The 14,979-nt window shown below is 45.2% G+C and overlaps 1 protein-coding gene across 1 annotated transcript in view; it reads left to right on the forward strand.

Moving 5' to 3' along the window:
- LOC144162792 (uncharacterized) overlaps window positions 1–14,688 on the forward strand; it is a 39,874-nt gene extending 25,186 nt beyond the window's left edge. The window contains exons 2-4 of the mRNA XM_077693454.1: window positions 2,092–2,205; window positions 5,341–5,477; window positions 9,093–14,688. Coding sequence (XP_077549580.1) covers window positions 2,121–2,205; window positions 5,341–5,477; window positions 9,093–9,257 — 387 coding nt within the window. The 5' untranslated portion in view covers window positions 2,092–2,120 and the 3' untranslated portion in view covers window positions 9,258–14,688. The remainder of the gene's footprint in view (window positions 1–2,091; window positions 2,206–5,340; window positions 5,478–9,092) is intronic.
- Window positions 14,689–14,979: the final 291 nt, after the last annotated feature.

A 14,979-nucleotide genomic window follows, 5' to 3' on the forward strand; every position in this document is an offset into this window, starting at 1 on the left:
ATTATGACGTTTTTCACATGCGCGGCTCATTCGGCACCACTCTTCAAACAGCTTGAAATAATGCCTTTTTTACTTGCACGCGATTTCAAAATAGGTTGTGTTACCCGGAACATCATATCAAACAATAACCCCCTACCATCATCAATATTTATAACACCAGTCAGAAATACTAGAACTCAATCGGATCACAATTTCGACATTCCCCCGGTACATAACTGTTATGGGAAACGTACACTGCAATATGTCGGAACTAAAATATGGAATACCATACCAGTTCATGTCAAACAAAGTCAAAATTTTTCCAGTACACTCAAAAAGTACGTGCAATGTAAGGAGCTTACATCGCTTATTTAATCACCGAAACTTTACTTTAAAATCAGCTGTGTACGCAAGAAATCATTTATTTTTCGTAACGTTTTTTGAATTACATGTTTTCTGGTATAATTCCTGTGTTTATTATCTCATGAACTCTTTACGCGAGTATTGTTTCATTGTGTTTACGAGATATTTTCTTTGTGTCATGCTATAAACCGTATATTTTGCATATGCTGTAGTTTGCTTTTTTTGTATTCTTTTGTTTATACATGTAGTGCAACTGAGTGCTTGAAATGTTATAAATGTATCAACTGCATAGGCCCGGCACTATCATTACTGCTAAGGACCCAGATAATCTCTTCAGTCTTCTGTAAACCCTTGTTTGAAGAAATAAAAATGAATGAATGAATGAACAAACACGATGTAGCAGCAAAGGAGCCCGTCAAAGCGACTCGCGCGAAAGAAAAAAAAGCGAAAGCGAAGTAAAGAAATCCCGCCAACTCCATGAAGTGAATTATGATGAGTGGGGCGAAGCTGAAATGCTCATCGGTAAAACCGCGAAACATTCGCCCACACTTTCCACCGCTCCGTTGACAAGCCCGTCAATGACGTCGATGTTTGTGGTGATTATGTAGGGCTTGTTTGGGGCGATGAGAATCTCCATGGGTAAGTTGGCGAATTCGGTGTGTGACATTTTAGCCACCTTGGCCGTCGCCTTCTGCAGAGCGTGTTGTGTCCCGTACCCCCGGTACGTGTCTTCAGCTCACATGCGACGACCGTCAACCTCTTCTTCTTCCTCTCCTCCTTGTTGGGTAGCAACGAACGCGTTGAACGTTTTGACCTCTTCGGCCGATCTTTGGATGGCCAATCCCTAAGAGGATCCTGCCACAATCATCAATAATGTGCCTTGTACGGCCGGGACAGGGCCCGAGCAAGAGGAGCTTCGGCTCTAAAACGCAAATACAATGTAGGAGTAAAACTTTTTTATAAGCGTGAACTGGCTTCGCCTGCAATGCACGTAAGAATATTTACGTGCCTCGAGGATTTTTCTCCTCACCATTAGGTTTAATATTATGCGAGATGCTTAGGTCAGGTATCCGCCATCCCCATCACACGGTGGAATCCGCTTTGTTACGTACCTTGCCACACACACAAAAAAACTGCGAGCTAGAGAAGCGCAAGTTCTCTTTATTTGTCGTCCCACCTCTATTACGTGTTTACGGTATACGTGAACACGGTATACGTGTTTACGGGATACGTGTTTACAAGTGGCGTGATAAATTGAACACAGGCAGATTTATCGGGAACTATCCCACCCGCAGCGGGAAATGCAATATAGTTGGCATATCTATGTTTGTTCGATTTCAAGTTTGTTTAACTGAGTTTTCGCGGAACGTTTTTCGTTAGACTTTTTGTAGGCATGATTGGTAGTGTACACGTATTTGGAATGACAATTCTTTCACAACAAACCAGTCGCAGCTAAATAAGCAGCTAATTTGAATCCGTCTTACGCTACATGAGCGAGTATATTGCGCAGCACTTCTATTGGGCTAAGGGGTTCGGCTTTTAACAAAACCAGCTACAAACGCCAACGCCACTTTTTATCAAATGAATCTGAGAATCATAGGCATTTTCTATCTGAATGTCCTCGTTTCGCCTCAGAATATCAACAAAAAGTTGTTTGACTTGTGTGCGTGTCTTCTACGTTTACTGTGTGAACCATCAATATTGTCCCTGCAGTTTTAATTTGGTTACTAAAATGTTTTGTTTCCGCAGGCCCAGGAGCCAGTATTTACCACGTGGAAATGACGCCTCATCGCTTGGCCCTAGGGCTAGTTTTGTTTGCTTCAAGGCAGTTACATGTCCACGGCTATCCTGATGACGACCTTGGTTTGTATGACATTCTGGTTTGTTTTGACATTCTGGCGCGGCCGTGGCTCTCCACCGAGGTTCATAACGTTGTAAATAAATCCGTATGACGGACTCATTGGTTACTACTAGCCGAAAATGATATTTGCATCAACCGACACTCCAGCTGTGACAACGGTCCTTGCTCATTGCAAGGCTGACTAATAAAAATTTTAGTGTATGCGGGGATTATTTCTTCTCTCCTCCTTGTCTAATTTATTACCGCTGTTTTCGAACTCTTTTACGGAAATTCGCACAAAGCGAGAACACTCTGATAGTAACCGTTGCTAGTCTTATCAGAGCATCCTACTACTCTAGGGAATATGGGCTCTTCTTAAAAGAGCACCTGACTTAGGAAGCATCAAAAGCTGTGTTTCCAGGAATATCAACCTGCTTTTGTTCAGGGAGCGTCGAAAACACTAACTTTACTCCCTAATGCCAAATTCATGTTCTCGGTCACGGCGCATATCTGCTGCGTGTCAGGAAGGTATCACATGATCGGCGAACGCATGACGTCCTGCGCCACCCTGCTGTTTTATCGGAGCCCACCGCCGCCGCCAGAGACCATGTTGTTGCAAATCGTGTTTGAACCTCCCCCGCAAACGTCACGTGGTTCGCATGAGCCGTGAACAACAAAGGAAGGGCGGCTGGCGAAAGGGTGAGGGGGAGAATGTTCCTTGGCGGTGAGACATGGCTGAAGTGTGAGGTGGAGGCAGTAAGAGAGATGACGCCATGGCAGCGCGTTCTGAGCTCCCCTCACACTCCTTCCAGTCGCTCCGACGATCGGCTCCGCATAGGGTCCTCCCGCTCACACTTTCGCCTCACTTTCCACGGCCGTTTTCTTTCTTCCTTCGCTCGCTCGTTTGCAACGCCCCCGCCGTCGCCATTGCCGCTGCCAGACCACAGTAGCGGCTGCCAAAGCGCTTGGCACTAAGACGAAATGTATGAGTAACATAAACTCAATACGCCATGATATGATATAATGTCACGCCAAAATACCAAGGAAGTATCCAGGAGCCGATGCTGTCTATGTGCATTCCATGGCCGTGATCGCCAGCCAACGTTTTTTTTTTTTAATCCTGTCTAGAGCCCGTTCTACATGATGCATTTTTCGCTCGCGATGCCAGGAAATGTCGTCTACATGGCCCGCGAATATGACGATCTTCGCATTTCAGAGGCACATTATTTGCAGACTGAATTAAGTCTGCCGCTAGCAAAGCTTGCGATTGAAAAAAAAAAAAGATTTTATTTTATTTTGTGGGTAAGTTGTTTCGGGCTGTTTTGCAATAAATATGAGTTTATCGGCGGTTTCATACAACAATCGCCAATTGTTTATCAGTATACGCACACCTAGCAGAGGAGATAAACACAGCAAGCAACCCTGGGTTCCCTTGTTGTGCGCGCCTAGCGCACATCGGTTTACCAACCTTCTTGGGTTTACTTCGGCCGGTTCTTCTTGGGTTCTTCTGTACTTGTTCCCTGCTGCGCGCGCACCAATTAAGCAGTCGATGAAAACGATGGGTAGTGAACGCGCGTGCGTTTGTTCCGGTGCACCCGCGTTACGCCGCGGGTATACAACCAACGCCATCTGGTTGCTAAGCGTGCATATGGTGATGCCGTGGCGTTCACCTAGCTGAGTTCCTATTCTCCGCAGGTTCGTCCCCTCTACGCCCCACGAACCGCATGAGCGGCGTTCGCGGGAGATGCTCGACCGTTCCAAACATTTGGCACTTTGTTGTAGCAACGACAAAAGGTCGTTTTGCCGCAAGAGTGGCACCGCATATGCGAAATCGCAAGGGAAATCGCACCATGTAGAACGGGCTTAACAGACCTATAGCTTCGCAGTATATAGCTTCGTATCCTTCTGTAGAGTATCCTTCTGCAGTATATAGCTTCGCTCCAGGAACTTTGTGGTGGTCTTCACCGCATTACATGTGCGTGCGAATGTAAGCTCGTTTGGGTGTTTTCGGTCACGCCGACATCAAACCCGGCCAAGTAGCCTTCGTCAGCCGCTGCAGCTAAACTAGCAGGCAGAGCGGAGGCCTAGCAACGCCGACGCCAGAACCCCTAGTGAGTGCTGAGCAATGAGCGATGCAAACGGTGCATGTACTTCGTCAGCCACTGCAAATACAAGTTTTCTGTAACCATACAAATATGGCTGTTTGAAATTTTTTGCCACAGCATATTTTGCGGTCAAAACCACTAAACAGCTGCGCCCGAATGTCGCATTACGGAGTACCGTAATCGCCAGCCATTTCTTTTCGCATTATAATTACCCCTCTTTTCGTTCGGGAACAGTAGTATGTGCGACGCCATGTACGTCTGAGGGACTGGCCCAGAAGTTGAATGCAAAGCAAAATCAAGTTGTATAACACCAAATACCCAGTTCACCTCATTGCCTCTTCAATACCTTTTCGATACAAAACTTCCTACGCGCATAAGCTACCCCTTTCGTTGCGATGATTATTAGCTTTTATAAGGAGGCCCGCTGTCGGTGCATAGCAGCTTAGTTCTCCATGGCTTTTTACAAAACATGCTTTTTGTAGCGTAAGCTAAACTGGCCGAGGTAGAGCCGTTTCGCGTGGACCTTGAAGAGCCGTGCTGCGCACGAGCGAGGAGCATTAGATTGGATTGGGTTGGTCGGATTTGATTGAATTGAATTAAATTGGATTGGATTGTGACCAATCTAATTGGAGTACGGGCGTGTAAAGCATTGGGTCTGCACATTCGTCGGTCTGCGCATTCCAGAGGAGTGACGTCATAGCCGCGGCAGACACACTGGCGCCGGTGCGTGCCCAGCTGTGCGCTTCCGTTGCACAGTAGCCAAGTATGACGGTGCGCCGGAGCCGCTTGATAGCCGTTTCGCGTGGCTCCTGGAGAGCCGTGCTGCGCATGCGCGAGGAGCAGTGACTGGACTGGACTGGACTGGATTGGATTGCATTGGAAATTGTTTTAGCAGCAGTAAGCATGATAATCAAGGTAATCCTTGACAACCAAGAAACCTAAGAATAACCAGCTGAACTGTAGCTCACGCTACGTATATTCTGGCATAGCCGAGCTAAGCCACTGCTAATTTTTTTAATACCGTCCAAAACATGCCGTCTTTTTATTTCGCAGAGACGGAAATACACGTATACGACCCAGATTCTGCAACCAAGGCAGGAATATATGCAGCTCTTGTCATGTCTTCATTCGGACTGCTGATTGGCATCGTCACGTGTGGCGTCTGCTCCAACCGTGCATGTTTCTCGAGGGTAAGTGTAAGCGTTAAACAGTCACCCACTCGTTTATTTATTTATTTATTTATTTATTTATTTATTTATTTATTTATTTATTTATTTATTTATTTATTTATTTATTTATTTATTTATTTATTTATTTATTTATTTATTTATTTATTTATTTATTTAAAATACCCCTAACGGCCCTCACGCAGGAGGGTCATTGTGTAATGCGATTAACGCTTTAATCGAAGCAAATTCTGTTTCTATGCGTACGCTTGGAGACCCCGACAACATCCCTATATTCACTATCATCATCACCGTCGCCATCGTCGACCCCACCTTCGTTAATCAGCCATTTTTGCACCATGTTGTTAGTAGTAGGGGAGAATATTTGTTGGAAAAGGAGGACCGCTGGTCACGATGGAACAAAGCGGACGATGGAACAAAAGGTTGGTGAGGGAGGGTAAGAGAAAATAAACAAATTCTGGCACTTCCTAAGGCGTCACTGGATTGAACTTAGGGCTGAGTTTTGGGAATGTGCAGGTAATGGGACAGTTCATGGTTGTTCAGACAGGTTCGTTGGCGTGAAAACCTACTTCTGTTTCTCGTAAGACTTAATCTCATCGCTACGGTAAGGTAGCTGTAAGATTTTAAGGAAACCGCCATATGCAGACACAGCTTCACCGTAAGCCTAGAAAAAATCCGAATAACAGGCACGTAAAGGTTCTAGATAAAATATGGGGTAGAAAAAGAGCAAACGACTCGTGTAATACCGATTCAACCTTAAAGGGACAGCCAACCGATTTTTGTCGCGTATATATTCTCTAGCTCATAAGAAGGCCAGCGTTTTATATAGCCCGGTAACCACAAGCAATTTCTCAACAAATAGGCGGAAATAATTTTAATTTGGCAGCCAACTTCCTGAAACCGGAAGGGCGGCGATTCGTAGTCTGTAAACTTGACACTACAATATGTGTCCCTGTCACGTGACCTGCAAACCTAGCAGCTACTGCAACTGCTCAAACGTTCATTTAAGTATTGAAAACCTTTTAACACAAGTATTTGTGCAAGGTTAAATTGTATTTGCATTTCTATACATTATTTTGAAAATTTTAGACACGCCGCCCACCGTCGCTGGGTTGCTCTCAGTGTGGCTAACTGAGCCTCGATGCCAAGAATCAAAGGGAGCGTTCAGTAAACAGACCCAGTGAAGGAGCTTTGACGATTCTGCCTGAGTCAGGGGCGTTTGTTCTGCCGAAATGTTTTATTCCAGCTTCTTAATACGCCATCGGCAGCTTTAAAAAACAAAAAAAACGTCGCGCCCGGGAGAATCGAATTTCCCACCACCACAACGTGAAGCTAGATCCTACCTATCGTCTATCCCAACAGATGGCGCATTCGTGCAAAGAGACCGTTACAGTAAAAAAACACAAAGGAACAGGAAAGCCTGTGATTCAAACTTTTTTAGCTGGAGACAACTTTTTAAATATCGTTTTTCATTTCGCATACAGACAAAAGTATTTTGCCGAGCTACTCTATGTAATGGTTGTCGGCATTATTTTTGGGAGGACACATACGGCTCATAGATATACAAATTCCGATTTAAAAAGTTCTGGGGCGTTATCAGCAAAACCGTTTCTCGTCCAGGTGCTTTAAGTGATGCCCTTTCAGTTGGGATAGAGAATATATACTCGACAAAAATCGGTTGTCTGTCCCTTTCTGTTCCTTTAAAAGCCTAAAATATCTCAAAACAAATGGTGACCAATAGTACTGACCTATCTTTGACGGGGAACAAGGCGCACTTGTTTTGCCATATAAACATGTTTGGGAATCTTTATATTGCATATGACAGGAGCCGATGATTTTTGAAAACCCAGTCAATTCGGATACACACGTAGTATGGAGATTTGCCGCGCCTGAAAATACCCTTACCTCTGAATGATGTTTTAACAAGGAGAGAGACAGAGAGGGAGGGAGGGAGGGAGGGAGGGAGGGAGGGAGGGAGGGAGGGAAAAATAAAGAAATCTTTATTGCACCCGAATCAAGTCCTAACTGTGGAAGTTCCGTGCATTACATGTCACGGTGGGCTATAGCTGAGGCAAGACAGTGCCGCACTCGCCTGCGGGGATGAAGGCGGCTGCATGTCCAACACACACGTCATGTGAAGTCATGCGCTCCAAGAGTTGGAGCCATAACATCGCGTGGACGTGTACCGGATTACCCAGATCACCTAAAAATAGGGGTCGTTGAATTAGGGAAAGATTGGGGTGGGACAGGGATCCCACCTCTCACAGCAACTTCGCCTTCTGCTGGAAGGCAAACTGCGTCCTGTTTGTATAAAAAGAAATCGAGCAAGGTATCACTTCTCGCTTTTGCTACTTTTCGTTTTTTATCGTGACACAAAAGAGAACGTCGCACAGTGTGGTGAAAGCGCGCTCACGAAGATACTCAAGAACACAGTGTCTAGAGTGCCGTACGACGGAACTCTAGCTGACCGTTGCAGGCATGGCAAGAGTGCCGTCCGACGACATTCGAATATTTCACACTAGGCTAGCACCAGGCAAAGATTAAAAGTGTAGAGCACCCGTCTTAGCATCTTGATCCCAAAGTCGGTGGTTCAAGACCGGCTCTTGCCACGGTTGTTTTGTTTTTCATTATTTTATTGAAGTGTAATTTTTACGCCTTAGGTTAGTTTTGCTGATTTAAATGATTTCATTGTGTTCGTCAGGTTTACATTTAGGCTAGGTTGCCTACTTTACGTTATCGATAGCGATGTACTTCCAGACGCGGCAATCTTGTTATAAAACGCCGGTGGACGTCGATTTACTGGAGTGCTTATATTACCGTCGCACGGCACTCTAGACACCGCCATTCAAGAAAGGAAGCTGCTGCCGCCTAGGGGAACGAGTCGAAAATGGCATGCGATCGCCCAGTAAGGCGACTGACAACTAGAAAGTTGTGTAGCTTACTCCACTAGGAACGCCAGGCTTTCACCACTGGAAGCTTACAGCAGAAATCATTTAGCTATACCTATACGCCATTGCAAAACGTTCGAGCGAAGTGGAAACGCAACGAAACCTTGCCGCCAATTTTATTGGCGCCTAATGTTCAAGAGCTGAAGTTCGTGCCCTTTAAAACGCAAGGTCTCAGCAGAAGTTGCCACTCACATGAATAGTTACGTATGTTTATTCACCTTACCTCATGTTTAAAGAAAAAAAAAACTCAGAGATTTTCCACCAGTGATATCACATATCGTTTAGGAACGTGTAAGGGGTGGCAATGCGTGTTTGTCGTGTTTGTGACGTCTACTTTGTGACGTTTGCGACCGACGATGGAGCTCGTGGAGTTTCCTGCGTTAATAGTAACTTTGGCTGCCTGCTTCTATTGACGGCATTGCAGTCTACAGCTACAGAGGCCAAGTTGCTTCTATACTTTACTGTGTGTTTAAATCAAAACACGAAAGAACCGTGGCATGATGAACGCAAAGTCGGAGATATCAACGATATTCTGTGGATAATTTCCTGATTGTGCTAGTTAATTTGCTTCGATAGCCATACTTCAAAATACCCGTTAAAGTTGCGTTTAGCGCGCGTTGTACAGCACCTGACGGCTTCCTCTGAAACAGATGTTTTAAACCCCACGCAGGTGGTGCACCAAACCGTGGTGTACGCGGGCGGTCCCGGTGCAGCCCCGCCTGACCAACAGTTCCCGCCTCAGCACCCTCAGTGCCCTCCAGAGACACAACTTCCAGAATCCTCACAGCCGCCAGCTGATTCCAGCAAACCGCTGCCCCTGCCATGGAAGGCGTAATGAACCGAAATGAACCGAGCAATCCGAAATGAACCAAGCGACTAATGCCCAAATCAGTTTTAAATACCCACGATACTCTTCCAAATCTCACTGCCTCCTTTAAGCGCATTCCTTGTTGGTGAGGTGGTAATTCTTCAATTGTTCTTGCACTTCCCTCGCCAATTCGGGGTTACAGATCTTTCCTTATTTTCGTCTGCTCTTCTACCAGCCAGGCCAATCAGTGTCTGCGCTGCGGCACGTTGAGAGTAAACTAAACGAAACAACACAACAGCCTTAACGGAGTGGGATTACAAGCTTGCTTTCTCGCATTCCGTTTTGGTGAGAAAAACGCTGCCACCACGAGAGCGGTTCACACAGAGCCCTTTCCCCAGCCGCAACTCCAGACGTTCTACCTACCGAACATACTACCACGAGCTCTCAGGAGATCTAAGTGCATGTGTAAGAACTCAAGCCATGCTTGCAAGAAGCACGAGCAGAAACTCTAAACAATTCTTGTCTTTTTTAACAGTCATTTAAAAATGTCGTCCTGTACCGGTTTTCCTCTTAAGCAAGACGAAGACTATAAAGCAAAGTTTGACATCCACCTAAATGCAGCCATACGGCTACAAAGGAAAGCTATACAGCTTTCTCAGAAACTTCGCAGTTGAAGAAAAATCCGTCCTGGTCCAGGATTCGAACCCAGGACCACTGCATAGCAGGAGCAGTCGCTCAACCAACAGAGCTACCAAGAGGCTAGTCGTTTGTAGCGTGAGAGTGAATTGATCAACAACTCGAAGTGAAGGACAGGTGTTAATCAGACAGATTTAGGGGAAATCCACAAGGTGGAGTATGTTTTTGTAAAGGAAAGTTTGACATCCACCTAAATGCAGCCAACTTGCAGCAGCCCAAATGCAGCCGAAATGCAGGTTACTCCACCTTGGGGATTTCCCCTAAATCTGTTTAATTAAGACCGACTGATAACACCTGCCTAAATTAACGTCAAAAAATCATTCATTCATTTATTCATTGATGTATTCATTAATTTATTTATTTGGCACGACCTGGGGGCGCCTCGGTTAGGGTCAAGTGACTTTACGCTGAAGGAGTGCTGAGTCGTCTGCCTCCTACAATGCTTGGGAAGTTTACCCGGCTTGCACGGTAAATCTCCCCTATGAAAAGGTGCGGCTGCAAAAAACGCAGGACCTTTTCACCACAGCGATGGCTCAGAGGTACAGCACTCGCCTCGTAAGCGGGAGGTAGCAGGTTCGAATCCACGTACAGCCGGGCACCCACTGGCTTCTTTATAGGGAGGCAGGAGTCCCTGGTCGAGTGCGGACCTTTGAAAAACGAATTCGCGTCTGGAAAGCTGCCTTTACCCTTGCGAGGGGCTCCTGACCTTTGTCGATCTGGCGGGGCCACTGATCTTCACTAGAGTTGCTGGATGGCGCTTCGAGCTCTCCGGCGCGTGGTCGCCGGAAGTTCTAGCGCTAGTCCCGGTAGTCGGGCAAACGGCCGCCGTTCCAGCATAGCGCATGATACCTATAGGCTGGTTTCGCGCGCATTCTGCCAAAAATGCATGCTTGTTGTGCCGTCAACTGCACAAGCAGACTGCAGAAGTCGTCTGGGAATACGTTCCACTTGGAAGTATTACAATATTCTGTACGACGTGCGTGATACGCAGCGAAACGCAAATGTACGTCATATCAGTGTCGTTTTTAAGCTGTGGCTGTTGCTACGCAGAGTCCCTCGCTCTAAGCCGGATTTATACTACTGGCGTTGGGTGGCAAACTTGAGAAGGGACCAATGGGCTCCATCCCCAGGCAGCAGGCTCTGCAGTGAACTGTTTTGACAGAACGGGCGCACGAACTCGGCAACAGCCTGACGCCATGCCGACGTTGTTTTCTTGATTGATTGTATGGTTTAACGAGCCGACGCAACGCAGGCGATGAGGCGCGCCGTAGTGGACGGCTCCGGATTAATTTTGACCACCTGGGGATCTTTCACGTGCGCCGAAAGCTCGTACACAAGGGCGTTTTTACGTTGTTTTCTTTCCCGAAGCATCTGGAAAAGGTATAGTACGACATGGCTCGGCATTTTGGTATAGCAGCCCTGAAAAAAAAAATGCTGTTCGGCCATCGCAGTTCACTCGTTTAGCGTTCGTATAACTTCCCGTGCAGTTGATGCTACGTTTATTAGACACTGATATTAACTGCATGGGTGCTACCTTCTTTCGTAGTATATTTGCAGAGTCGCTTTAAAAAGATGCCCCGCAAATTAGCACGGAGCAAAATAAAATGTACATGCAGCTGTGAAAAGCTGTGGTTGAGAAAAAATTGTTTTGCAAACTTACTCTGAAAACCATGTACTGTAAGCTATGACACGTAACTGGAAAAACGTTTCCACTACGTTACAAAGCGCGAGGGCTTAAAGTTTAAGTACCCAATTTTTTTCTTCGAATTTGTAAAATGCTGCTATCTACGTCATGTATCTCAGTGGTGCTCTGACAGCTGTCTGAGATGCTCGTGGTATAATTCCCAAACACACATATACTTGAATTCGTACTGTAAAGAGTTCCGATGTGCTGACCTTCAAAGGTAAAACAGGAGCAAGCTGCGCCCAGTCAATTTCAGGTTTTTTTGTGGGCACGTAGCAAACCTCAGATCGGTTCTTCTGTTTCAGGCAGCTTCCTCCGTGTTGATATCGAACTCGCTTAGCTAGTGAATTTTCGGATAATCCAATTCCTTTCACGGCTGTTAATTTATTGTTTACGACTAATACAAGTCCCTTCCCGACTGTTAATTTATTGTAAGACGTACATCTTAACACGAATCATAAAGCCCACTCGCTAGCATAAATCCCGTTCGAACTGCGTCCTCTTCTCTCAAACCAAGACCCAAGAGACATTTTCGTTCTCCTTCTCAATAAAATTCTGCTTCATATTAACGTCGCATGTTTCGGTATACCATAAGTTGCAATCTGAACGAGATGTGTATAGCCATAATGCAATACAGTGAGAACAAAATGCCAAAATGCGCCAATGGGGACGCTTAACAGCGGTTGAGAAGCGTAGGAGACACCCGACTTCCCGGACGAGCCGTTGAACTTCCGGCGGCCTTGTGCGCGCCCGGCCGCGACAGCAGCGAACTCGCATTCAGCAACAAAGTGGATATCAGCGGGCGGGGCCTTCGGCCATCAATCCGCGTTGCCGCATTGCCGGTGTGAAAGGGTCTGGCGGTATGTCCTGCCACAGGCGGTTGAGAGTTGAGCGCCCACCGTGGCTGTGGAAGGCACCATGTGCATTCGTGTGCCTTGGAGGCGCCGGGCACCTACCAGTAAAATAGGTAAAAGCGACTCTTCGGCCTGGCGCTCGGCCCTTGTGGTGGGCTGCAACGCTTGGAAATACACCCGGCTTGCACGGGAAATCACCCCTATGATTGATTGTTCACTTGATTGATTGTTCAATAGGTTGCATCCCTGCATCCAATCATACACCAGATGTCCGCAAGGTTACAAAAACCGCAGTGTCTAGAGTTACGTCCGACGGAAGCTAAAATCGAAAGCTAAAAATATGTACCATGGAACTTTACTATATATTATTTTAAGTTTAATCCGACGGACCAAAAATTTTAAAATAAACTCTTAACTGACAAAACTTTCACCCAATGTATTATGTCCTACTCAACACAAATTTTAAAATTACAATTATGTGCAACAGACATTCATGCCAGTGTTTTCAGTTACTTCCGGCGTAACAGCCTGTAAATGAAATTGAAGTTTCGTCCTACGTGTGCCACAGTAAAAATTTAAGTCCGAAATGGAAATTAAACCGACGTAAGACGTAAGGTAAGCACTGAAAAACGTTTACAGCTGTCGCTACTAATTACCGCCAGGTTCAATAAAGTCTACGCAACATCATTGCAAGGGTCCGTTGTTCGATACGTGACGTCAAATTCGCAAACAACACAAACAATACGGCACAATCTGGGATGGCCGCTTTTACAGGGAAGGCGCAAATACATGCGCCTGAAACTTTTGCACAAAATTTTATAGGTGCCACAGGCTTAAGGAAAGAAACCTATATGTTGATCCTACCGATAGATCTGCCCGCGTAGATCATTCCCTGAAGGTTAGAGAATGTATAGGTTATAGGTGTTGGATCAACCTCTATAAAATTTCTTTTCTCCCAAGGACACCCCATGATTGGAATACTCTCCAGAGGAATTTGTATTGTCGTGTCCCACTTCCTTTGATACAGCCCTTGGAGAATTCTTGTTTAACTAGGTTTAATGCGACATATGTGTAAAATTTCAGCTTTAGCTAACCATTTGCAACTTGTGTCAACCTGTCATAGTTGTGCCTTTTACTGTCTTTCTTGAATGTTATTTGTGTTTAATGTGTTCGCCCTTATTTTATATTACGTTCTATTGCTTTTTCATGTTGTACAACCTGTATCAGCCCCTTAGCGATGTGTTGTTTAGTCTTATTTATGTTTAGAGTGTTGATGTTATCTATTGATCTTACATTGTTTGTTGCTTTTTATGTTGTATTATACGACCTGCATCTTTTATTGTTTGTTTCCCCGGTACAATAATGCCCAGTTGGGCGCTGTAGGTATCTGAATAAATAAATAAATAAATGTTGCTCATATACGGCCGAACCGGTACGGAAGTGATAAAAAATAGTTGAAACGCCTACGTCGGTTCGTCCTGTCTTCGTAGATTCGGTGAAATGTTAGGACTAGTATTTCATGCAGTAATGAGAAAAAAATTCCCCTTTGGTGGAATGGTTTGTAGCGTGTTACTTCCACCCGTAAATGAGGCGATGTGAGTTAGAATTAAAACTGAATCATTCCAGTTCTCTCTTAAAATATTTTTATACGAATAAAACTACACCTATTTTGATATTCAACATACGAATGGAAAGGAGAGGTTGGGATTTACAAAATAGGACCTCCTGTCCAGGGTGGTAGAATTTCAGTTCATAGCGTCTGCAGCTATTGCTGAGAACAACGTTTATTCTGCCATGGGCCAAATGAGGGTTAGAGAAGGGAATGCCTGAGTACTCTCTTATTTTTCCCAGGAAACAAGAACTCTCAAGGACATTAGTTTTTATAGCTTGCTGACTAAAGAAAAATATGTCTTATGAGAGCAACAACTATTATCGGTAGACGGGGTGGTTATTACGCGATTATTAATTGTGGCGCATACCGTCACTTTATACGCAGATGTCAGTAAAATGATAGCCAGTGAAGAAAAAAAGATGAAATGTTGTCTTGGAGGAAGTGGTTCGCACGCATTTCTTGTACGGGAATTAAGAACATTCCAAGCTTTAATCTCTGCGTTCATAGAGGTACATACTGAAATACGTATAGTAGTACCAAACTATATGTTTGCGTATACACTCTAAAGAAAATACATAGGTGGACACGCGGTGAATGAAAAAGCATGAAATAAACAGGATATTAAAGTGCAGAGATATGAAGTGATTTTTTTTCATTTATGCCTCTATTTGTCGGCAAACCTGATGCGCATTTTTTGAGGAAGCTGCAACAAGGTTGTCTGCCCCGGCTGATGCTAAGACGCTGCGATGGGTGATGAAGAAAAGTCGGCAGCGCTGCCTCCCCTCACTGTTGTACGGTACGGCGTTCCTGGAACTGTTCCTCTTGGGAAGGACAGAGGAACGCTACCGTTCCGTTAGGGGTTTGTGGTATAATGATGGCAACTCGTTAGGCTTACGAAGCAAC

This window comes from Haemaphysalis longicornis, unplaced genomic scaffold (genome assembly GCF_048455015.1).
Source record: "Haemaphysalis longicornis isolate Haplotype H1 unplaced genomic scaffold, Haemaphysalis longicornis Haplotype H1 scaffold_12, whole genome shotgun sequence".
NCBI lineage: Eukaryota > Metazoa > Arthropoda > Arachnida > Ixodida > Ixodidae > Haemaphysalis > Haemaphysalis longicornis.